Genomic DNA, 24,546 nt, shown 5'->3' on the forward strand with positions numbered 1-24,546 from the left:
TAAAATTAATACATAGCTACTATATATTTATATACAGTAAATTGAAATATTGAAAATTTAACTTGTTATGAGATATATATAGCATGCACGATTATAGTCAATATTGTATTTTATGTGGCTAAATAATTACATACTTTAAGACCATAAATAAATTTAAATATAACCTTTTACTTTTCCTTTATTACTTTTAGTTAAATTTTTTATTTGATACTCTTAATAAATTTAAGAACACAATTTTATATATAGAATAATTTTCTTTTAGAATGAGAAGCATAGGTAAACTTGTGCATAATATGATAACATACCAACTTTATATTTAGGATTGGTAGCAACATTTTTATTCTAATTTTTATTAATTCAAGTTTCATATAAATATTAAAAAATATTTTATTAAATTCGAAAGAATTAATATAAATTTATGTAATAATTACATATAAACTTAAAATTTATATGAATAACTTTTTAAAGAAGTTTTCTTCTTTTATTGGGAGTTGAATTATTAATTAAATAAACTCTCTTGAAAATATACCATAGAATAAATGAAGTGAAAGAATAAAATATATATATTAATTAAGCTTGTTGAATAAGCTAAAGGGCATAATAGTTTCTATAAAATACAAAAAATAGTAAATGATTCTACCATTGTTACTAATATACCAAAAAGGACACTTCTAGCTGGCCAGAATCTAGCCATCAAGATTCATCCTTATTTTTATTCTCACACTTAAATTTTATACAAATTATTTAGTTTTAAGAAGTCATTCTATAACCTTTAATAATATATTAAGCACAAATAAATGGACTATGACCTATTTTATCTATTACAGGCTCATACTAATTACTAATATAAAATAAAGTTAGTCCATTACATTGAACTAAGTCAATGGTTGAAATACAACTTATAATAATAAGTAAAAGATGGGTACGTCAATCAATCTACTAAATGTTGAGAAGTTAACAAGATAATGTTTTTTTTTTTTTCCTGTGAAGTAAGAAGGTTTTGGTAAATAGCGATCGGTTAATTTGTTTAATATACTTTATGCATACTTATATTTTCTTGACATGTCTCTGTTTTTCTTTTTCTTTTTTGTCGTTTCAAACAACGTCTAAGTTACGAAGGATATGAGATATACGGATCAGAACCTCTCAGTTTCTCCTAAACATGACTGGTCTTCTCTTGTTATCTTAATCTTAACATCCACTTGAGTGGGTGGATTTAAACTCCTATTACTAGCAAGAGCTCACATCTGAGGTTACCCGTCAATTTGATTTATATATACATCGCCATTACTAAACAAACCAATAAAATATAATGTCATGCATAGGTAGCCATTACACTGGAGCCACTAGCAAGACAAGTCCCACACAGTTATGGTCAGCAGTCAATTTGGTGTGCATTTCCATCGCCATAATAAATAAACAAACCGATAAAAATATAGGGTCAGGCATGTCGAGTCTGGGTCAGTTTCTGAATGAGCCGAGTCCTCCCCACCCCGAACCCAATACATAACTCCACTACAAACTTCAGACTTTCTTCCTCTCTTTTTCACAAGACAGACGCCTCAAATTCAAAGTGCATGCTCAGCTTATACATCATCTCAATCAAATTTTGTACCATTTTATTTTTTTAATTACCTATTGGACTTAATTATTCTGTTGCTGCCACGTTAGCTCTGCGCACTGTTAATTTATAACCAAGCACGAGTAGGTACTATCAGTGAAATTATTGTAATACGTCAATGTCAAAAGGATATAAGATTATTATTTTATTTAGGAGTTTTTCTGGTTTGTAATAAAATAGAGTGGGAATGAAAATGAAAATGACTGATTTTTATTATTGGTGTTTAGTTTATAAAAAAATCATTACAGAATTGAAATAAAATTATTCTATTAACGAGAATCATCCGTTCTTTCCTCTTTCTTAAAGAATAAAAAATTAATTCCTATTATAATCAATTCAAATTAATTACAAATAGTCAAATAAATAAATTAATAATTTATTATTTATATAAATATTATTTTTTTTGAAAAATAAAATATTTTTCTATTCTCATTTTCATTTTCAATAATTGATTCCCATTTAGATATTATTTTCACTAATAAGTGCGGATCAAATATATAGTTTAAGTGCTGAGATAATGGCTTTGAAAATGAAAAATCTCCATGTTTATATTGCTCGACTCAGGGACGGTATCATTCTCGCTACTGGCTTTTCAAGTAGTCTAGCTACGGAATAGGTCAACATAAAATTTTGTATATAATTTTAATTTAATTTTTAAATTTTAATTCATTCGCATCAATTATTCAGCTTCAATATTTATTATAATGTATTCATGCTTATTATTGATAAATTGACACCTTATTTTTTTAACTATTTTTTCATGTTTTAATTACTTTTTCTAATAAATATTTTGTGATGTATTATTCCTCATATTGATAAATTAAAATTTAAGAAATTAAATATAAAATTAAGTGATTGTTAATATAGTTAGCGTTTTAAAACGAAAATTCCAGAAATAAAAAACATGAGGACAAAATATCTAGGGCTGAGCATGGATCTCGGTGATTCCCGCCCGAACCGAATAACCGTACCGAAAAGTACCAGAACCGAAAAAAACCGAAAGTTTTTATAACCGAATTGAATTGATCCGAATTTTTTTACTATTACGGTATGGTACTGGTTCTTTAGTAAAAACCGTACCGTAACCGTACCAGAACCGATCCATCTTGTACTGATCCGGACCAAACCGTAGAACCGAATTTTTTACATATATTTATAAATAATTATTTATATTATATAAATAATACATATATTAAAAAAATAATACATATACTCTATAATATTTTATATTTATCATTTATATAATTCAAGCAATTGCTATCGGAAATATAAAAAATAATACATATTAAAAATAACTATAATATTATAATATACTTTATACTCTATAAAAAATATAAGTTACATATTAATATGTCACATAGTATATTGATACTAGTAATCTAGTATACATACTATAATACTAGATTTAAAATTTATTTACTATCTAGAAATCTTTGACAAGTTAATTAAAAAATTACTTAATTTAATAAAAAGTTATATAAATTAGTAAGATTTATAAAAGATATTATTATATAAATATAATTTTTGTTTACACTATTTATTAATAAATTAATTTTAATTATATAATATTTTTATATTAAGAATAATAATATTAATTATACTAAAAGTATTAATTTATATAAATATTAAAATTAAGAAATAAATATTATAAAAATAATTTTTATATTATTATACTAATAAAACTTAAAAAATTAAATATTTAGAAATAATTAATTTGTTAACTTTTAAAATATTATAAATTAAAATTAAAATATAAAAAATATATTAAATTATATTTATAAATTTAATTTTTTTTTGAAAAGGATCAAACAAAACTTGAGAAAAAAATTGTCAAAACATCTTTTAACAATATAGAAGTTCTTTACTTCCTACAACAGCGGAGGTCCTCATTTGTTGTCAAGATTGGCTTAGAAGTTCAAATAAACCTATCGAACTAGAAGAATCAACAGAGGATATTGAAGCATAGAGTCAGGTAACATTTCTTTACTTCTTATATATATTTATTTATTGTTGATGCTGTTAAGTCTTATTGACGTAATCTTTTACTTTTATTGTAGAAATTATTCAAGATCTTGAGATTGGTGAGTCCCTTGTGCCAAGATTAAATGTGGAGTGCTAATTTTGAGGGGAGGTAATAACATTCCTTTGCTAATTTTGGACATTTATTTTAGTGCTACATAAAGTTTGTAAATTTATTTATTTTAATGATTGTCATCATGAAATATTTTATGCTAGCAGTAATATATATTTTAATGGTTTGTATTTGAATATTGAATGAATTATTGTATTTGCAAGTGACTGAATTGCGAAACAGGTTGTTCAAGAATGTGATTGCAATTTTAATTCAGATTTTCATGCTACTTTTTTTAGGTTGATAATCATATTTTATCTAAATGTATTTGATTGAAGATAAAATTAAAGTTGTATTTTTTTAAATTTTTTAGAACCGAAAATAGCACCGAACCGAACTGTATTGAATCGTAAAATTGGTACAATACGGTATTGAATCCTTTTATGTTTGGTACGGTACTGGTACCTTCAATTTTAAAATAACCAAGGTTTAGTATGATACCGGTGATTTATAAATAACTGAATTGGACCGATCCGTGCTCAGCCCTAAAAATATCTATATATAATTGCCCTACTGTGATCACTTACAACACCAGACCACCAAGAACCATGGATGGCCATACTCCACTTCACACTGTTAAATCCATGCCCCATACACTCTTCAATCGTTTATTTGCTCCAATCTACGCTTGTGCCATCCTCGGTTTGCTCTATCACCATGCAAGAAACCTTCTCTTCTTCACAAGTCTCATCTCTTTCTCTATAACCCTCGTCTTGTTAATCTCTGATCTAGTTCTTGCCTTCATGTGGATCAACACGCAGGCTCTTCGCATGTATCCAGTCTGTCGGGAACAATTCCCCGAAAGCCTCGAGAAAGTAATGAAAAGAAGTGAGTATCCAAACTTGGACGTGTTTATATGCACTGCAGATCCATACAAGGAGCCTCCAATAAGTGTAGTGAATACAGCTTTATCTGTAATGGCTTATGATTATCCAACCGAGAAGATTTCTGTTTATGTTTCGGACGACGGTGGCTCTGCTCTGACTTTCTTTGCTTTAATGGAGGCAGCTAAGTTTGCTAGCTGCTGGTTGCCTTTCTGCAAAGAGAATAACATTACAGAGAGGAGTGCTGAAGCATATTTCGAATCAAGACAACCTTGCTCCTTAGAGACTGAGAAGATTAAGGTGAGATATATATATCTACAGTTTTCTTTGATTAATTATTAATTATTACAAGCTTTTAATTTTTGTTATGTGTATAGTGTTATACCGTTCTAATTGCATTGATGCGAGATATCCTTCTGTCGCTTTCATCAAAAAGTTTGTCGTTTTTGTTTTAAGTCCGTATGTTTAGACCGCATATTCCTGTCTTTTATTCTTGTACGTCCTGTCTAATTATGAATTAAAAAATGTTAAGTACATATTAACATTTAGTTTTAATTTTATCTTAAAGAAAAAAGAATAGCTTTTAAAAGATCAAACTGGTAATAGCTAAAAAGGATAAGAGAAGACTGATAATGCTTTAAAGGATAAGAGTGGATCGACAACTTTAATTTTGCTGAAAATTATATTTCGATATTGAAATAGGAAAAAGGAAAAGGAAATTGGTCACTATTGGGTCATATTAGTTGGACTTTGAAGAAATGGCGAATCAAATGTAGCAACGAGACAAATTAATCATGTCATCTTGTTCACCATTTCGGTGTCATTTCGTCATCTATACTGGGCACCCATTCCTTTAGACATGGAGTTACTAAATGCATATAGTTATTTATTAAGATTTTAGTGAATTGCCGTATTAACGCCGAGATTATTTTTTTTTTTGGAAAAAAGTTTAATTTAATTATATTATTTCAAATAATAATTTCGTATATATAATAATAATAATAATAATAATAAAAGCAATTTCCCCTCTTATTAAATATTTGGTGTGGTGTTTACAATAATCGTTGGTTCTTGATTAGTTGATTATGATGCACAGATGAAGTATGAGAGCATGAAATCTAAGATAGAACAAGTTCTTGAGAGAGGAAAAGTTGAGGATCACTATGTCAATAGAGATCAAGACCGCGAAGCCTTCAACAAATGGACTGATAAATTCACACGCCAAGACCATCCTACTGTCATTCAGGTTTGTTCTTTCCTGTAACCATTTCTCATATACCTGAAACTTCTAACATAGATATGTAATTGAGCTGAGCAGGTTCTTTTAGATACAAGCAAAGACACAGACATCACCGGTAGTCAGATGCCAAACCTCATTTATGTCTCAAGGCAGAAAAGCAAAACTTCAACCCATCACTTCAAAGCTGGCGCCCTCAATGTTTTGGTATGCCTTTTGCCCATATAAAATCCTGAGAAGCGATAAATATAACTAAATGAGCGATCATTTCCTAAGAAAAATGGTTTTCCTTTGTGTATGACTGTTTCTCTCGTGTGATAATTTTAATTTATTGCCATGTGTTTTTATCTTTTTGCTGTTGATACTTTTGCAGGTAAGGGTATCAGCAGCTATGACCAATGCACCAATGATCTTGACATTAGATTGTGACATGTATTCTAATGATCCCCAAACGCCACAACTTGCCCTTTGCTACCTATGTGACCCTGATCCTACATTTGTTTCTAAATTAGGATATGTTCAATTTCCTCAACGATTTCATGGAATCAACAAACATGACATCTATGCTTGTGAGTATAAACGCCTGTTTGAGATACAGCCAATAGGTTTCGATGGACTGAAGGGACCCAATCATGTTGGAACTGGGTGTTTCTTTTCTAGAAGAGTTTTCTTTGGAAGTCCATCAACTCTAGTGCCACCGGAGATCCCTGAGCTTAGGCCCGACCACGTTGTGGGCAAACCCCTACAGTCACAATCACTTTTGGCATTGGCTCATAAGGTTGCAAGTTGTGACTATGAGAATCAGACCGAATGGGGCTCCAAGGTAAACCATTGAATTTTGATTTTGCTTTTAGTTAATTCGGCTATACTGCCAAATTTTGGAACCCATGAATATGAGATTTTATAATTCTGACTTTAAAACTTTAATTGGAGTAATTGGTCCCAATAAAATAATAAATGCTAAGTTCAAAACCATATCATATCAATGGGTAAAATTTGAGAAAAGAAAATCACTAGAGCCTAACTCATAATTATTTATCTCTATCAGTACATGATTTGGTGTCAAATGTGCAGATTGGATTTAAGTACGGATCACTGGTTGAAGACTACTACACAGGTTATAGATTGCAATGCGAGGGGTGGAAATCTGTATTTTGCAACCCTAAAAGGGCAGCATTTTTGGGCGATGCTCCAGTCAGCTTGGTTGATTTGTTGAACCAACAAAAGAGATGGTCCATTGGGCTCCTTGAAGTTGCATTTTCTAAATATAGCCCAATAACCTTTGGTGTTAGGTTTATGGGAACTCTAATGGGGTTAGGCTATGCACAATACTCATTCTGGGCTAGTTGGTCAATACCAATCACTGCTTATGCTTTCCTGCCTCAGCTAGCTCTTCTCAATAAGGTTTATATATTCCCGAAGGTATGTCCTAAGAACTTATCTACTGTTGTGCTAATAGGTACCCGACTTTACTAGCAAGTTTTAGTAACTTTTTAGAGCTGTGAAATTACGAGTTCAAACCTGAAAGTGTGCTTGCTTTGATCGAGCTTGGATTTTATTAATTAATTTTAGAACTGGAATTTGATGTGCAGACATCAGAGCTACCGTGGTTTCTTCTGTATGTATTTCTATTTCTTGGTGCCTATGGACAGGATTTTCTTGATTTTGTCTTGGTTGGTGGGTCGGTCCAATCTTGGTGGAATGATCAAAGAATTTGGCACATAAGGGGACTGACATGTCACTTGTTTGGCTCCATTGAGTTCTTTCTTCATACTTTTGGCTTTTCAAGATTTGGGTTCAACGTGACAAGTAAAGTGATTGATGATGAGCTAAGCAAAAGATATGGCCAAGGGATCTTTGAATTTGGAGTCCATTCACCCATGTTTGTAACCCTAACAATGGCAGCATTAATTAACTTGATCGCATTTGTCAAAGGGCTAGTTGATGTTTCAAGAGGCAGCAATTTGGAAGGACCATTCTTGCAGATGCTCATTGCAGGCTTCGCTGTGTTAAACTGTTGGCCAATTTATGATGCCATATTCTTAAGAAGTGATGGTGGAAAAATGCCTATCAAAACTACACTAGTCGCAACTGTTTTAGCATGTTCTTTTTGTTTGGTAGCTTCTTTCGTTCTCTAAGAGCTCAAGAAAATACACCCAGAAATAAAAATTTATATATGGCATTATAAAAAATTATTTAATCAGCAATTATAAGATATATTTCCCTTTTCTTTTACAGATGATACACATAACACTAGTGTTGTTAATTTATACTCGATTTAATTAGTATAAGATAGCCATGGTATCTATTGAGAAATAAGGCTAATAATTACAGGAATATGAACAAACAATTAAGAAAAATAAGAACACAAGGATTTAACGAGGTTTGGCAACGTGCCTATGTCCTCGGAAACGATGAACGGCTGTATTATTTTATTAATCCTCTAACTAGATTATAAATATAAAAGATATATATAATTCTTGGCACAATTACAAAAATACCTTGCACTGTACTGCATCACATTTGGGCGTTGCTTTTTGTCTAACAAGGCCCACTCGCTCACTCCAATTCCGCTCCAAAGATTCTGTTCCTTAAACCCAGTATATGAGCGATACCTAACAGTATCAATTAATAGACGCTGCACACATGTGATGTATATATACACACACACGTAAGCTAGCCCTCTCAACAACCTAATAGAAGCGAATACTCTTTATATTTAGATGTCCTGAATATATGGCCAACTGCAACTATAATGTCATGTTAAGGCTCGAGGAGTTTAACCCAAGTACCGAATTGTCAGGCCAGTTAGCTAGCTAGTGGCATGGATGCACGGACCACATCGAGTCAGTCACATGGAAACCATTAATTCCTTTTGTACATTATGATATTTCTTTCATAAGGAACTCAGCTTAGCTTATCGACATGTGTATGGGGACTGGCACTAGTTGCATTGTTAATTACCAGAGCGTGAGGGTACGACATTAATTGTTGTCGTTCCATCCGTTCCAGATAGTGGCTCTCATCTTCGCTCAAGACATCAAACATGGATGTTCTATTTTCTCTCCTAATCTAAAATTATTTTGCTATGGTTGGTATGATGTAATAAAAATATACTATTATATTCATTTTTTTTTATGTAATATAATTTTCAAATAATTATTATATGTTAGAAAAAAGATTATTATTTTACAATATGAAATTTTCTTTTTCATATGTATATTTAACACATGAAATTAAAAATGATATGTAATTTTATAATTTTTTATATCGATTTATTAATTAATAAAGTACTTTATGAATTAAGAAAAAATTTTAATTTTAGATGATAATATTTTAATTATGTTTTACATACTATACTAATTAATGAAATAAATTTCTGATTATATAATAGTTTATAATTTAAAAAAGTTATTAAATAATTATAAGATATTTGATAATTTTTATATAAATTAATTGATATTGTTTACACTGCAAATATATGTAGATTGATTCTTAAAACAACAGTTCTACATCTCAGCTTATAAGAACCCTTTCTTTATTATGCAAATTTCAAAACATAAACAGATTGTTTTGGTGGCAACTCAACTTTATTTATGCAATTCAGTTAATTAGTTATGTCAAAATATTTATGCTAATACAGATATAAATATATTAAACATATTATATAAGATCATAACCGGATTTAGTGGCTTTATGACAGAGTTCTTTCCAAGTCTAAATTGATTAACATAAAATATTTATTGCAAGTCATTTTCATGTTTTTATGAGAAAATGACAATACCAAAATAATAATAATAATAATAATAATAATAATAATAAGAAAAGACAAAAAGCCATTTGATCCTTCTTTTCCGTTGCTTTCTAGGAGTTATAACATAAAATTTTATATTATAGTTTCCTATTCAAGGGCTCGTCAACTCAACTTATATAATCCGAATCCTCTCCACTCCAATATGGGTCTTCGCATAACTATTATCTATAGCACAGGTGAAAGATATATATATATATATATATATATATATTATGTTTTAATATTTGATTATTATTTATATTAAAATATTAAAATTAATTTTTATTACTATCAATTTAATATATAATCTGAAATCAATATTTAGACTAAACAATAATACTTTTCATTACATACTCAAGATATAAATATTATTTAGATATAGGTGAAAATATTCATATGGATTAAATAAGAATATTTTTTACAATATATTTAAAATATAATATTATTTAAATTTATTGATAATTAGTTATTTATTAGTGTGTTGCATTGTTGTTATTATTATTTTGATTATAAAATTAAGTCGATTGATATAATTTATTAAATTTTTAATAATTAATGTTAATTTATAAATTTAAAAAAAAATAATAAAATAATTATATTTTAATATTTTAATATTTTAATATTCTTAAATTTTTATTAATATAATAATATAAAAATTATTTATTTATTAATTTAGATACTATATAAATTAAAACCGATATTAGTTTAAAATATTATTTTTTTATCTAGAATTATTATTTAGTTATAAAATTAATTTATTAATTAAATATAATATTAAAATATAATTTATAATTATTTTTACGATAAAATTATATAATTATCTAATTAAAAAATTATTTATTAGTTAGTATAATATTAGAATATTTAATAGAGTTAGAATTAAATTTTGTGTTTAATTAGAATATTTTTTTTATTAAATAATAAAAATAATAAAAAAATTATAAAATTGAGTCCCGTCGTGAGTGAGTAAAAAATAAATACATATATTAATATAAAAAAATCTTAAATCTCAAAAATTAATATATAAATTATAATCTCAAAAAGTTATTTAGTCGACAATTCCTCAAATACCACCGCCACTGTTCTTTAAATATCTCCGCCCGTGTACTGAATAGGGTCTTCTACTGCTTGCACGTGCCTTCCCGAAATTGCTAATGCATAAGCAACTTATATGAACTCCTTTCGATCCATTGGCAGCACCACCTGAAAAACATGGAGGGTCTAACAGGCGGTGCCGCCACCGAAAGTACCCCTCGTGCTCCTCCTCTACACACAGCTCAACGTCTCCATATTGTACCCTTCAACCGCATCTTTGCCCTAGTTTACATGTTTGCCATCTTAGCTTTATGTTATCACCATGCCCAAACACTTTACAACTCCACAACCCCATTCTCTTTCTTTATCACACTTGCCTTGTTTTCCTCTGACCTTGTTCTTGCTTTCATGTGGTCAAGTGCTCAGGCTTCACGATTAAATCCAATTAAACGAGAAGAATTCCCTGAAAACCTTGACAAGGTGATTAAAACAAGTGATTATCCAGCTCTAGATGTGTTTATATGCACCGCGGATCCTGCTAAAGAACCGCCCATGAGTGTAGTGAACACAGCTTTATCAGTTATGGCTTATGATTATCCAGTGGAGAAGCTTTCGGTTTATGTATCGGATGATGGTGGCTCTGCACTGACTCTTTTTGCTTTCATGGAGGGCGCTAAGTTTGCTAGCTACTGGCTACCTTTTTGCAGGGAGAATAACGTTATGGAGAGGAGTCCTGAAGCATATTTTGAATCAAATTATCTTCTTTCTTCTTCTTCGTCACATGAGATCGAGAAGATTAAGGTAAAACACTCCTGAATCTTCTTAGTATTCATTTTGTTATTACCGCCATATGTGTTATGTTATTTGTGTTTGAGTGTTAATAATAATTTACTGATCTACGCTAAAATATTTCAAGTGGGACTAAAGCAATGAAAGAATGATTATATATATATATATATATATATAACAGTATTAAATAGTTCAAGTGTTAATGTTATTGACTCGATGTACTGAGGCATATAGATATAAAATAAAAAAACTTCATTAAATAAATATAACATTAGGGTTAACATATTTTGTATTAAATTTTCGCAAATAAAGTTAAACAACCAAATATTGACCAATAAAATATTAAATAGAAAGAAGAAGACAGATTAATTTAGTGGGGTTTGTTTCAATTATTCAAGTAACGACAATAAATACTTCAATTCTTTATCTTGATAGATAATGGGAAATCGGGAATCGCAAATATCAAATTTTCTTGTACCGCTCATGTAAGCATGACCTATAACTTGTGTAACAAAGATAATATTTAGGCGATAATGCAAACGTATGTCCAAACAGTCTGGCCTGATTTTTTGGAGATCTTATTAGGCGGCCCCTATTCGCCGGAGTTCCTTTCTACTTATTACTGTAAAGAGAAGAATCCCAACATCTGCTCCAACTTAAAACCGATGACAGTCGCTCCATCAAAATTTATAATTATTTTTACAAATTATTAAATTTTATAAAAGCAATAATTTTTTATTATATTATTTTCTTTACAATTAGTAACACCTAAAAAAAAATTTAATTTATGAAAAATAAAAAAAAATTATCAATTTTTATAATTTAGTAATATATAATATTTTTTATAAATTTATCAATTTTTTATAATCATTAAATTTTATAAAAATAATTATTTTTTCACATTTAATAACACTTACGAAAATTAAAAATATAAAAATAATTGGTATTTTTTTTAAAATATTAATTATTTTTATAATTACAAAATGATAGAGAATTTAAAAGGTTGCGGATCATTTTTATTCATAAAATTTAAAGAATAAAATTTAAATTAATTAAAAATAAATAGTGTTTAATATAAAATAAAATTACTCTAAAAAACACCATATATTATCATAAATTCATATATAATTATAAAATAATTAATAGTTAGTTATTGATTTACTAGTAATAAATATATATTCCATGTACATAAGCGAATTTCTTTTTAGAAAAAAAAGAAACAGCTTTAAACCGTTGCAATCTTTTTTCTTGGGTTCACTTTCTAGTAAAGGAAAGTCTAATAAAACCCAGTTGAAACTTAAAAGTAAAGCATGGAGAGGAAGAAAGTAATATAGTTTACTTGTTAAAAGAGAAAATCTCAAGAATTTAATTAAAAAGAAAAAGAAAATAAAAATCCAAAGAACACTCTCTCCACTACCACGTTGTCTTTCTATATCCTCTCTCTAAAGAATCTCGCCTTTCTTTTCTTGTCATTTTATCTCTTTTTTTATACTTTAATTAAATTAATTTTTTTGTAGTAAATGTATATTTAGACAGAATATCAATCACTTTTTATATTTTAATTTTATTTGTAATTTAATAGACACATTAATTTACTTTTTTGTAATATTTAAAATTTATTAAAAAATAAATTTTAATATATGATAAATTAAACTAAAAATTGAAAGTCTCTAAAAGATTATAAAAATAGAATTTAAATATTATTAAATTAAAAATTAAAAGGAGGAATTAATCTGTATATGGTGATATAACAGATGATGTATGAAAGCATGAAAATGAGAGTGGAGAATGCTGTGGAGAGAGGGAATGTTGATGATGAGTACATCACCAGCGATGATGAACGTGAGGCTTTGAATCAATGGACACATAAATTCACTCGCCACACTCATCCCACAATCATCAAGGTTTGCATTTTCTCTCCATCACTATAACCTTCTTCTAATTGCTCAAGAATTACCCTTGATTCTGTTCAATAATGCAATGCAATTTCGTCGCCTATCCTTTCTCATTCTGATTTCTAGTGTTAAGATAACCAGTTGAGATGTTAAAAGAGAAATCAATAATGACAAATCGTTATGTTGCTTCGTCCGAAAAGAACAATTTGCGCTGTTCCATTTAAGTATTCTCTTACTAGCTAGATGTTATCAACCATGAAATTGACCGATCTACATTTGCCTGCTAATAATTTCATCAATTTTTCAAAGTAGGTTTTGTTAGAAAATAGCAAGAACAAGGACATCAATGGGCATTTCATGCCTAACCTTATTTATGTTTCTAGAGAGAAAAACAAGAATTCACATCACCACTTCAAGGCAGGAGCCCTGAATGCCCTGGTATGCTATGTCACATTATTTACAGCAAAACTGTTCTTTCTTTTATATTTCTCAGACTAAATACTTTATATATTAATCTTTTTGAAGATACGAGTATCAGCTGTCATGACCAACGCACCAATAATCTTGACACTGGACTGCGACATGTGTTCAAACGATCCACGAACCCCTCTTAGGGCTCTATGTTACTACTGCGATCCTGATATGCGAACCAAATATGCATTCATTCAATTTCCACAGCATTTTCAAGGGACCAACAAAAATGACATCTATGCTAGTCAATTTAAACGTTTGTTTCTAATTCAAGCCATGGGGTTTGATGGGATAAAGGGTCCCAATTATGTTGGAACTGGCTGCTTCTTTTCTAGGGGAGCTTTCTCTGGTGGCCCGTCAAGTTTGATCTTGCCAGAAAATCCTGAGGGCAGTCCAGAGCATGTGGCAGATCACAAGTCCATACAATCACAAGAAGTTCTGTCATTGGCATATCATGTGGCAGGTTGCAATTATGAGAACCAAACCGCATGGGGCTACAAGGTAAGTTCGTTTCTTTGAATAAAAAGATTCTGGCTTTTGAATAAGTAGCCTTTAGTTTAATGATTATCTTTTTTATAATGCAGAAAGTCAATGAGCTCAACCTATATTTACCTTTCATTAAATAATGTGCAGATGGGCTTTCGATATGGGTCCTTGGTCGAGGACCTCTTTACGGGCTATCGGCTGCATTGTGAGGGCTGGAGGTCCATATTTTGCAACCCAAGTAGGCCAGCATTTTTGGGGAATGCACCAATCAGCCTGACAGATTTGTTGAATCAGCAAAAGCGCTGGGCAGTCGGTGTCCTTGAAGTTGGCTTCTCAAAGTATAGCCCACTTATCTATGGCATCAGACATTTGAGCCCTCTCATGACACTTACTTATTCACAGTATGCGTTCTGGTCCATCTGGTCCGTTCCAATAGTCATTTATGCTTTTCTTCCCCAGCTCGCCCTGCTCAGCAAAGTTTCTATATTTCCAAAGGTATGCAATCATAATCTACAAGTAGTTACAATCAGTAGCATAATAATCAAAATTTCTATATTAATACTTACATTAGATAGATAGACCCTTGATCATTTAGCTATTAATCTTAATGACACAATCATTAGACTCTACCATTAGCCAAAACTCTAGTATTGTCTATGCAAAATTGCTCGACTGTTTAAACATTTTGCAACTTTCTATTGTAGTTTTCAGAACCATGGTTCCTCTTGTATGGATTTCTTTTCCTTGGGGCATATGGACAAGATCTTTTAGATTTTTGCTTGGCTGGAGAAGGAACAATTCAGATGTGGTGGAATGATCAAAGGGTTTGGACAATAAGAGGAGTAACGTGCTTATTATTTGGGTCTATTGAGTTCTTCCTCAAATGCTTAGGCATTTCAGCACAAGGCTTCAACGTGACCAGTAAAGTAGTTGATGATGAGCAAAGTAAGAGATATGACCAAGGTATTTTTGACTTTGGAGTGTCATCGCCTATGTTTGTGACATTATCAATGGCAGCATTGATCAACTTAGTTTCATTTATTTGGGGGATAGCACGATTGGCCAAGGGCCACAATTTTGAAGGACTGTTAATCCAAATGTTCATAGCAGGATATGGGGTTGTGAATTGCTGGCCAGTCTATGAAGCTATGTTCTTGCGGAAGGACAAAGGTAAAATGCCTGCCAAGATTACTGTCACTGCAGCATTTCTTACATGGGCCCTTTATATCATAGCTTCTTTCATTTTCAAGTGACAAGTGTTTGTTAAACCTTCTTTGCATTTCTGTATTTTATTTGATGCGAAAGAGGAATATGTGTACATTGTCATACTACAGCGACAGTACTCTCCTCGTAATATTAGACAAAGATTGTGTACATTTGACCTTTTCTAGAGTCAGCCTAGAATGCGCCAAGCCTAAGGGATTGAGATGTTCCTGTCGATCTCTTGCCTTCTTTTTTTTTGTTTTTTTATTCTTCAGTCTCCTGTCCTGCCAAAAGCCCACTCCATCACTGCTAATTTACTTACAATTGATTATCTTATAATTAGTATGCTTGGTGAATTAAAATTACTAATTATTAAAATTTTTAATTTATTGAGTTTATAAAGAATGAAACTATAGAATGATTTGAGACTATTGCATCTAAAGTAAACCATATATATATATAAACAACACATTGTTTAGAAGTTACAAGTTAAATACTCAAGTCACTATAACTGACTCTTTTTAATAAGAAATACAATAGGCAGAATGCATATAATTTCGTTTCATTTGGTTTTAAATCTTTTATATATTATAACTTTTAAAATTCTCTGTGTTTGATAATCTTTAGAACAAAGTTTATCACCACTCATGATTAATAATAATTATAAATAATATTCTCTAAATTTTATTAATTATTGAATTGTAGAATTATTAATATTCAATAAGGAAAAAGTTGGTTTCTTAAAAATCTATTAAATTTATAGTTTTACTAAATATCAAATATAAGAGGGTCCATTATATTGTAAATGAAGATAAAATTAAGAAACATAATAACAGTCAAAAAAAAAAAAAAAGAAACATAATATATAGTAGGAAGTATTTAGTGAATCAGAGAAAGAGAATGATGAAAAGAGAAAAAAATAATTTTGAATAATATTTATGTATTGATTATTATCAGATTATATACAGAGAATATTAGTAACACTTTAAAGTGTCAATATAAGATTGAATCAGTGAGTTATCACAGTTGCACAGTGATTCATTTAATAGAAAAGGAGATTGCTATAATTTGTATTTTCTCTGGAGATGCCCCTCTCGGACTGACGGGTCTTTGGGAAAACTGCCAGTTTTGGTTCTGAAGTTGAGGAACTCAAAGGTGTCAAGAGCCTTGGTGAGTGCTTGCAATTTGTTGTGAGCAAGGAACCAGATGAACTTGGAGCTTTCTCGAATAAAATAACATAGGATTTGCTGCTAAGTATATTGAGCTACTGTTATCACAGTAGATAAAGAGGAGTTGAAATAAGAGAGATTCCAACTTCTTTTACATTTGCTGCTGCTGCCTATGCCTCTATACACAAATTCTGCACTTGAGCCAGATACAACTTTATGCTTCCATGATGACCGAGATTTATAAGGTTAGTACAAATACAAAAAGAAAAAAAGAAAAATCAATCACCTCCTAGAAAGCTTATATATAGAGAATGTTAGTAACAATCTATAGGTGTCAAATGTCAATACGAGATTAGGTCAGTTAGTTATAACAGTTCGCAGTGCTTTTTCCTTGGCTTATCAAATTCCAGAAGGACTCAACCGATTTACCAGTCATTTTTAGTTCTAGATTTTAAAGGAATGAAATTTAATATTCTACAAAACCATGGTATATAAAATAAAGTAGATATACTTTGTTTTAAACAAAATAACAGTAGAAAATACTTCGTCGGTATGTTTTCATATAAGAATGCAATTTCAGCAATTGCATGCGACACTCAATTCTCACTACCACTGATCTCTCCCTCCAAGTCCAACCTAAACTGCCTCCAAGAAAATTCTGGGAATAGAATAACTAATGCAGCAAAAAGAATGCAACGGGGTTAATTTTGAGGATCAGGCATCTGTATACAGTGTATGCCTTGAGGGCTTTCTCCTAGCTATTTTTCTTTTTCTCTTGTACTTCTTTTGTACTTGGAAAACTTTTAAAGGAGAAGAGGCCTAACAGGATTTGAACTTCCGACCTTCTGCACTAATGAGATAGGCACTCGGCCACGAGGTTCCTAGCCCGATGGGTTTCCTAGTTACTTTATTTCAACCTCATATAGAAGGAAAAAAGAATTTTGTATATGTTACTGTATTTGGATATGTATGGCAACGGATTCTTGACTTGAAGAACCTCTTTCATTCTCCACGGAAATGGACAAAACGGGACAGGAATCAGCAGCAGCAACAGAGTTCATTGGACATGCTCCTTCTGCACGCGAAGACGATTCTTGGATAGGTAAGAGAAGTTGCTGCTGCTGTTGTTCTATAATTTGGGTGTTGATGAACTCTTGTTGTCGTTGCTGCTGCTGCTGCTGTTCTAATGATGCAATCTGAATATGGTGGTTGGAGTTAGCATGGTCTTGGTTGTATGGTGGTGGTGGTGTATCAGGTCCACCAGATTGGTCTTGATTATCAAGTTTTGTGGTGGGGATTATGACAAAAGATCTACAGAGTGGACATGTTGTGTTTGAGTGAAGCCAATGATGTATGCATTCAATGTGAAACACATGTTTGCAGCTTGGTATTTGCAGCAGCTCTTCTTTCATCTCAAACTCTCCCAAGCATACACAACACCTGACCAAAGAAATTATCAAAAGTTAGAAATAATGATCATAGTTTAAAACTTATGGTTTGAGAGATTGGCAAGTGTCATGAGAGTAGAACTTTTTTATTATTCTCTAATAAGTTCAATGTTAAAACAGTAAGTAAGAAATCTGATTCAATGCTCATACATACTTACATTTATTATCTATCATTTTGATTCAACGACTGGCCTTACAGTGCACACGCCTACTGCTTTTACACGAATATAAAAAAGCTGAAAATTCTTAAAGTTTTATGGTTGTAATTTGTTCAAAGCCTAGTGTTCCGGACCAACTTTGGAATTTGATTCTCTAGCACTTTCCTTGGATTATAGGAGTTAGTACATATTAATTTTACCAAATCTGTGTTCAACTGTTCCCCACATGAAGAGAATCTTCAGTCTTTCGGCTAGGGTGCAAGTTCAGATTTCAATGATATATAGCCCATTTACATTAAAATAGAAAATTGGCAAGCAGAGCTAACTAAAACAACTCAAAACAATACACCAGAACTTGACTCGAAACAGCAAAAAGAACCTAAAAAGGTTATTAACTTCCATGGGCCAAAAGATTGCAAATGGCTCATGGCATTACTACACTGTACAAGTTTTATGTCATTAAATGCTTTTTTAAAGAATCTTTAAAAGGCCAACAGAGCAATTAGTAAACTGTTTTCAATCAAAGGTGTCATTTATCAGAAATTTCAACTTCTTTAACCAAAAATTCACCAAAAGTGCCTGAAAGGAGAACATAATTAATGGGTGTTATTAGAGATTCCAAATGCCACGATTGACTACAAATAATTTTTTTTTTCCTTCAGTTATAGCTTAATTAAAGGCGGGCGGTTCATGGGCACAACTTAGATAAACTTTACAGGAGTCACTTTCAAGGGTCCATTTCAAAATGATTTGGCCTTATCAAGATTAAATGTGATATAACACCATCTTTTGGACAACGCCTGTAGTGCATTAGAAATTATAGACAGCACTATAATATCAATGCCATAACCAAATATGATTATTTTATATGATCTTTCTGTATAGCATTACATGTTGAGAATAACTTGCTGTGCTTCCCTGTCAAATATTTTTATAAGAAAAAAATTAAAAGAAAGGGAATAACTTACTGTGACTCCCTTGTCTTTAAATCTTCATCAAACAGTACAATTGGAAGCTTGTCCTTGATCTCTTTTTTTAAACCAATCTGACAAACCTATAGATGTAGCAATTTAAATGGAAAAACAGAAAAGGTAGAATCAGAAAAACCAAAATTTTGGATTGCATGAGAGAAAGAGGAGGAGGAGTAGAGGACTTACAGATGGCAGTTGTTGAGCTGCTTGATTGGAGCTTGTAGGAAGAACCTGAGATGGAGAAGAGAGTGAAGTAGCTCTTCTCTTGAGGTAGAACAAGTAAAACAAGAGGAAAAGAATAATAGAAAAAAGGATAGGAATTGAAAAGATGAAAGCCTGATAAAGTTTGAGTTGAAGTGCTTGTGGATAAAGATGAGCATTAGGAGATGAAGTTGGAGGAAAACCCATCATTCCTCGAGCTTCTAAAGATTATGATCAGAAACTAATGTCTAGTTTAGAGTTGGAATTGACAAACATATATGGGAAATACAAATGGCTTATAGAATGTATTTATGGAGAGAAATAGTTGGTAATTTTACTCAAAAAGAGCGACAGAGAGAGGTAATTAAAGCTTGCTATTAGATTGGGAAAAAAGGATACTTTAATAATGCACACTTATGTTTAAAATATAGAAGCCAGCAGAGAGCTTTTGAGATGATCAAATTTACATGATGGTATATATTCTCTCTTTATCAGTGATGGGACAAGCCCATGTCTCTCCACTAAGACATGGGTCCTCACAACAAGCACTAGGGATCCATCTGTCTTCATTCTTCAGGCATGGACAACATTATCATTATACAGCAAAACTGCTATCCTAGACTAACTAATTGATATACACGAGGTGAAAAATGATTGATTTGGTAAAAGTAGTTGCTAAATTACTGCTGTTTTTCTAACAAATCAACTACATCATTAGATGGTAGGAGAGGACAATTAGTAAGTTAGTACACAGCCGTCCGCAACACTCTGAAGCTTTCTGAGTTGTGATTTGTAACATGACGACTGAACCACTCCAGTGGGTGGCCTGAACCTCCTTAAGTTCTCCCACATCAGTGTGGTTAATGAAAATAATTATAGTAGTCTTGCTTAAGGAAGATTGAGGGAGGGAATTGTCCTAAGTGGTTAAAGGCCTTATCCATGGTTGGCAGGTCACTAACCTAACAACTTTCAGAGAGACAAAATAGGGTTAGCGAGGTGGGTTTTGACTCAATCTCAAGTAATTGACATGTTACTGCATTATAGGTAACATTTTAAACATTTAAATAGAAAGATTAATGGAGACTGGCAATCCACTTTGTAAAATTAGGTGGGCATATGCATGCCTCCAACTGGACATTATGGTTTTGTTGTAGTTAGATGTTAACCTAACCTAATGTTCTTTTATTGTTGAGATACTCAAGGCAGAAAATGATTGATTTGGTAAAATTAGTTGCCAAATGCAAACCTGTCCAAGCTCAACTTGAAATTTATAGTTCTTTGCAATTAAAGCTGATGCAAGGAAATGGATAGATGTACAATAATGGCTTTCCCTCCACAGACAAGTGGTTATTAGATTTAAGGCCAAACTTTTCGTCTATACTTCAAAATAAAATTAAAGTAAGAAAATCAAGAATTTGTTCTTGTGGGAGATGAATGGAAGATCTATCTCCATGTGTTACATTTATTTAAAGAAGGAAGAAAAGAAAAGAAAAAGACAACAACAAAAAGAAAAGGGAACTTTTAATCATTACATAAACACCAGAATTAAGCATTAAATAGTCACTAAAGAATAGTCTTCAGTTGTATAATGGATACCACTAAAGCATTTGCTAGTTGACCCCATATTAGAGAGCTTATCTTGCCCATTTCACTATAACAATGTAAAACAGTTGCTTAGATTAACAACTGGGTTTTAATGTCTGGAATTTGAGTTTAATTGAAGCCAATTAGCCCATTGTATTATTATAAAATATAAAACCCTCTCAAACCTAGATTTTTAGTAAAATTTGATGGGAAGTAAAAAGAAAAAAAGGTTTAGGACAACAATGTTTTCAAGTGCATGCGTAGAAGAGACAGCATATTTGAAAAATGTAAAATGTCGAAATTCTTCCTTCAGATACTTGAGCACATTTTAGGCTTAACAAATATCTTGGCTTATATGATTTAAGACCTGCATTTACTTTTTGTTAATTAAATCAGACTATTTTAATGAATTTGACACATATTTTATGACACAAAATGGTGCAACTTGTCCTCTTTTATAGGATACAGTTTGATGTGGGCATGCTTTTCACTTTTAATATATTGAGAAGATCTCACTGTTGCTGGTGGATAATGGAGGCAGCTCTATCTCTCACACAAAGTGGAAATTATAAGATAAGATATATATCTCTAACTTCACCACTATATCAGATTCTTTTACATATAAAACAAATAAAAATAATTCCCTACGTACAAAAATTTTCATGTGTTAGTTTTTGACTGACCAAAGTGCTCTTCCACTATTATTAATTCCTAGTAGTCAGTCCCCTTTTATAATGGCAGCTATAGAATCTCTTGGAAACGAAAAAGTGAGTTCAAAACATTATTAGCTGACGACTCAAATCCTATCTGGAGATGTTTTAATTCGTTACTTGCTTCATACAATTGGCAGAGGCCAACATTGGAAAATCTTTGTGATTCAACTATAATATTATGAACTTACTTTAAGTTTAGTGCTTTCCAAGAAGGATCAACCACCACCCATAAAGGATCAACAGCAACCCATCAAGCTTATCAACATTTATTTTATTTTCCCAACACAGATACGAGGATTTAGATTCATAAAAGCTCACCCAGGACTCTTGCTTTAACATGATCCATCATAAAAGTAACACCATTTGTTATTACAAGGTTCAAAAAGCTAGAGAAATCCACTAATAATACCCCTCATGCAATTATCAGAAGAGAAGAACTACTTGTAAAACTACAACATTTCTTTTCAAAATTTCCAAAAAGAAGAAAGAAAAGCATCCTTTCTTTTTCATAGAGGCTTGGAATGGGGATTCCAATAATTAGTTAAAATAAGTTTCGGAAATGAACACCCTTGCATAGCAACTCATAGTTGCTTGATAGTTAGAGTACAAAAAATGGCTGAAACATGAAGATGTGAGATTTCAATTGCATTCCAATGCAAGACAATATTCCCAATGACAGCATACTTCTTGCATAATCTTTCGCTAGTATCATTGCTGATCTCATTATCTTACAAAAAAAAAAAAATGATGATTAGGAAGCAAGAAGATCCATAAGCATACAAGATCCCGTAGCCACTATAATTCTTCTCCTAATAACAATCTTTCCTCTCAGGGCTGCACAAAAGATTGAGAAAGCAAACAATTTCAAAACTTCCTCTTTCTTATCTTGAAACTGGATGATCGGATGATATCATCATCTGTATTTAAAGTTGCCTCAAGCATTTCAATGGACTCGGGTTTCGTGAAGTAGGTGAATAGGAGATAGATGCCGTCCAGATAAGTATTAGTCTCTCCTGCTTTATTTTTCTTCTTGATGCTGTAGGCTAACGGAATGACACCTCTGTTGAATACTTCCACATACATGCCACCTCCAGCAACAAGCAACTGCAAGAGGACCATCATTAGAAAGGACTATAAGAAAAAAAAGTGGGCAGGAGTATATTATTTTTCACGCAGTATTATACTACTTCACGATTTATTTGCATCTGATGGCTTATCACGAGTAAAAAATTATTTGAGAATGCAACTTGAGTCTTACTTAAATCCAAAATCTCTTTGCTAATTATATCTTAAATGCCTCCTGTTTAAGAAATCTGGCATTGACCATCTTTATGACGGATTATATGTCAATCTCGACGTCTGAACAAAGAACTAAAAACCTTCAGACCAACAATCAAAGATCTTTATGTTACAAATAGGCATGCTCCTACTGACTCTGACTAACTACCATTGTGCTTGACACTCTCTTAAATTAGAGTACTTACTATGACTACAAGAACACAGAGAATGAAGTTGGAGCCCTGAATAAACATTTGCTTCTTGAACAAGGCCAAAACTTTCTTAACAACTGCAAGTTTGGGTTAATCATCATCCAAGATGTACTTATCATAACTTGTTATTTAAAACCATCTAAATCTTTAATTTCCAATGTAGAAGTCATAATTCTACAGATCGAACAGAAAATCCCAGAGATTTAGAAGCTCTAAGAGGGTAAGAGCACATGATGATGCTCATTTTTATAACACACGATATCTGGGCTTCTCGCCACAATTTTCAAAAATTATTCAGTGCAACAACAAAAAGGGTAAGCAATGTCCATCTCATGCTTTAATTATTCATTCTGCATGTAACATTCCCCCTTTAGATTAAAGTATAATCAACTTCATTACTACAGAAAATATACAGTTTGGGAGTTAAAAATGGCATAAGGTAGAAGTGAAGTACTCCTCTAAAAGAGAGATTAGCAACAGACAGAATGCATATTCTCCTACTCTTACAGGAATCAAAGTCAAACACATACATATACAAACTTCTCTCAGAACAACCAACCTATCGTCAAACACATACCATTGTAATTAAACTAGATAGCAGCCATCCTACATATGCTTAAACAAGACATCCTTTAAAAAACACATTACTTCTGCAACAAAAGCAGAGGCCTTTAAGGTAATAACCCATTAATTCTTACATGCCATAGAGCAAATCCTTCATTTCGGCAGACCAACATATATTAACCCACAATAAATTTCAGAACTTATTGCCACATAATTATCTATTCAGAACACATTTACCAACCAAATACAAATAATTAAAGAAAAGATATTTCTTTTTTCCTTTTCATGTTTTATTAAAGCAATAAAAATTAGAAAACGTTACCTCCTCGTACTTCTGGGTAAGCGCAAGCCGTTCATCTTCAGACATATCTGGTCTCAAAACCGCCATAGTCTCGTACTGTCGGAGCCCAGGTGGACATTGTGGCGGCTCCTTGTCCTCGACAGCGGTCATACCCGACCCAGTTAGCGTCGGTGGGTCTTCCTCCGAACCGAACCCAGAACCCTCATAAAATGATCCAGAAAAGTCTAAAGCTTGAGACTTTATAGTCAGACTACGAACACTGTGCCTCTTCTTGATGGTGTGAGCGAAAGATAGCGATGGAAAACATGGGAATTTGGAAAATAATTTGGGGCACAATGGGGACGAATTTATTACAGTTGGTGTAAGTAAAGAAGAAGAACAAGAAGAAGAAGATGCCATCGATTCGAGCTCTGTCCCTTTTTTCTTTTATTTATTTAAAGAGCAGAGTAGCTTTACAATTGA

The 24,546-nt window shown here is 31.6% G+C and overlaps 4 protein-coding genes across 5 annotated transcripts; 2 read left to right on the forward strand and 2 right to left on the reverse strand.

Annotated features, from left to right (window-relative positions):
- The first annotated feature begins 4,255 nt into the window (after positions 1 to 4,255).
- On the forward strand, positions 4,256 to 8,048 carry LOC8286249 (cellulose synthase-like protein G3). Of its 2 annotated transcripts, none has more exons than XM_048375117.1 (6): positions 4,256 to 4,876; positions 5,673 to 5,822; positions 5,895 to 6,020; positions 6,187 to 6,636; positions 6,888 to 7,235; positions 7,406 to 8,048. In XM_048375117.1, exons 1-6 carry the CDS (start codon positions 4,301 to 4,303, stop codon positions 7,949 to 7,951), a joined length of 2,196 nt encoding a protein of 731 aa, XP_048231074.1. In that variant the 5' UTR covers positions 4,256 to 4,300; the 3' UTR covers positions 7,952 to 8,048. The 2 variants fall into 2 exon arrangements, with proteins under 2 accessions (XP_048231074.1, XP_048231075.1); XM_048375118.1 differs by having other exon boundaries at positions 4,742 to 4,876; positions 5,656 to 5,822.
- A 2,653-nt stretch (positions 8,049 to 10,701) lies between these two features.
- LOC8286250 (cellulose synthase-like protein G3) lies at positions 10,702 to 15,720 on the forward strand. The gene is made up of 6 exons (XM_002518807.4): positions 10,702 to 11,442; positions 13,185 to 13,334; positions 13,638 to 13,763; positions 13,851 to 14,297; positions 14,430 to 14,777; positions 14,987 to 15,720. The coding sequence occupies exons 1-6, from the start codon at positions 10,819 to 10,821 to the stop codon at positions 15,533 to 15,535; spliced, it is 2,244 nt and encodes a 747-aa protein (XP_002518853.2). The 5' UTR covers positions 10,702 to 10,818; the 3' UTR covers positions 15,536 to 15,720.
- Positions 15,721 to 16,405: 685 nt separating this feature from the next.
- Positions 16,406 to 20,256, reverse strand: LOC8286251 (probable E3 ubiquitin-protein ligase RHA4A). The gene is made up of 3 exons (XM_002518808.4): positions 19,418 to 20,256; positions 19,229 to 19,314; positions 16,406 to 18,094 (listed from the first exon to the last, which is right to left on the reverse strand). Exons 1-3 carry the CDS (start codon positions 19,640 to 19,642, stop codon positions 17,605 to 17,607), a joined length of 801 nt encoding a protein of 266 aa, XP_002518854.3. The 5' UTR covers positions 19,643 to 20,256; the 3' UTR covers positions 16,406 to 17,604.
- Positions 20,257 to 22,342: 2,086 nt separating this feature from the next.
- On the reverse strand, positions 22,343 to 24,541 carry LOC8286252 (30S ribosomal protein S6 alpha, chloroplastic). The gene is made up of 2 exons (XM_002518809.4): positions 24,106 to 24,541; positions 22,343 to 22,833 (listed from the first exon to the last, which is right to left on the reverse strand). Exons 1-2 carry the CDS (start codon positions 24,481 to 24,483, stop codon positions 22,594 to 22,596), a joined length of 618 nt encoding a protein of 205 aa, XP_002518855.1. The 5' UTR covers positions 24,484 to 24,541; the 3' UTR covers positions 22,343 to 22,593.
- Between the last annotated feature and the right edge of the window lie 5 nt (positions 24,542 to 24,546).

The sequence above is a fragment of the Ricinus communis genome, chromosome 5 (genome assembly GCF_019578655.1).
Source record: "Ricinus communis isolate WT05 ecotype wild-type chromosome 5, ASM1957865v1, whole genome shotgun sequence".
NCBI lineage: Eukaryota > Viridiplantae > Streptophyta > Magnoliopsida > Malpighiales > Euphorbiaceae > Ricinus > Ricinus communis.

What these genes read in the sequence shown, in the direction of transcription:
- LOC8286251 (XM_002518808.4), bottom strand. Translation starts at nt 19,642, where the DNA reads ATGATGGGTTTTCCTCCAACTTCATCTCCTAATGCTCATCTTTATCCA. An exon ending in CAGCTCAACAACTGCCATCT is followed by an intron (nt 19,315 to 19,417) that starts GTAAGTCCTCTA and finishes CTACATCTATAG; the next exon opens with GTTTGTCAGATTGGTTTAAA. An exon ending in TTAAAGACAAGGGAGTCACA is followed by an intron (nt 18,095 to 19,228) that starts GTAAGTTATTCC and finishes TTCTTTGGTCAG; the next exon opens with GTGTTGTGTATGCTTGGGAG.
- LOC8286250 (XM_002518807.4), top strand. Translation starts at nt 10,819, where the DNA reads ATGGAGGGTCTAACAGGCGGTGCCGCCACCGAAAGTACCCCTCGTGCT. An exon ending in CAGGAGCCCTGAATGCCCTG is followed by an intron (nt 13,764 to 13,850) that starts GTATGCTATGTC and finishes ATCTTTTTGAAG; the next exon opens with ATACGAGTATCAGCTGTCAT. An exon ending in AAGTTTCTATATTTCCAAAG is followed by an intron (nt 14,778 to 14,986) that starts GTATGCAATCAT and finishes TTTCTATTGTAG; the next exon opens with TTTTCAGAACCATGGTTCCT.
- LOC8286252 (XM_002518809.4), bottom strand. Translation starts at nt 24,483, where the DNA reads ATGGCATCTTCTTCTTCTTGTTCTTCTTCTTTACTTACACCAACTGTA. An exon ending in TTACCCAGAAGTACGAGGAG is followed by an intron (nt 22,834 to 24,105) that starts GTAACGTTTTCT and finishes GTCCTCTTGCAG; the next exon opens with TTGCTTGTTGCTGGAGGTGG.
- LOC8286249 (XM_048375117.1), top strand. Translation starts at nt 4,301, where the DNA reads ATGGATGGCCATACTCCACTTCACACTGTTAAATCCATGCCCCATACA. An exon ending in CTGGCGCCCTCAATGTTTTG is followed by an intron (nt 6,021 to 6,186) that starts GTATGCCTTTTG and finishes ATACTTTTGCAG; the next exon opens with GTAAGGGTATCAGCAGCTAT. An exon ending in AGGTTTATATATTCCCGAAG is followed by an intron (nt 7,236 to 7,405) that starts GTATGTCCTAAG and finishes TTTGATGTGCAG; the next exon opens with ACATCAGAGCTACCGTGGTT.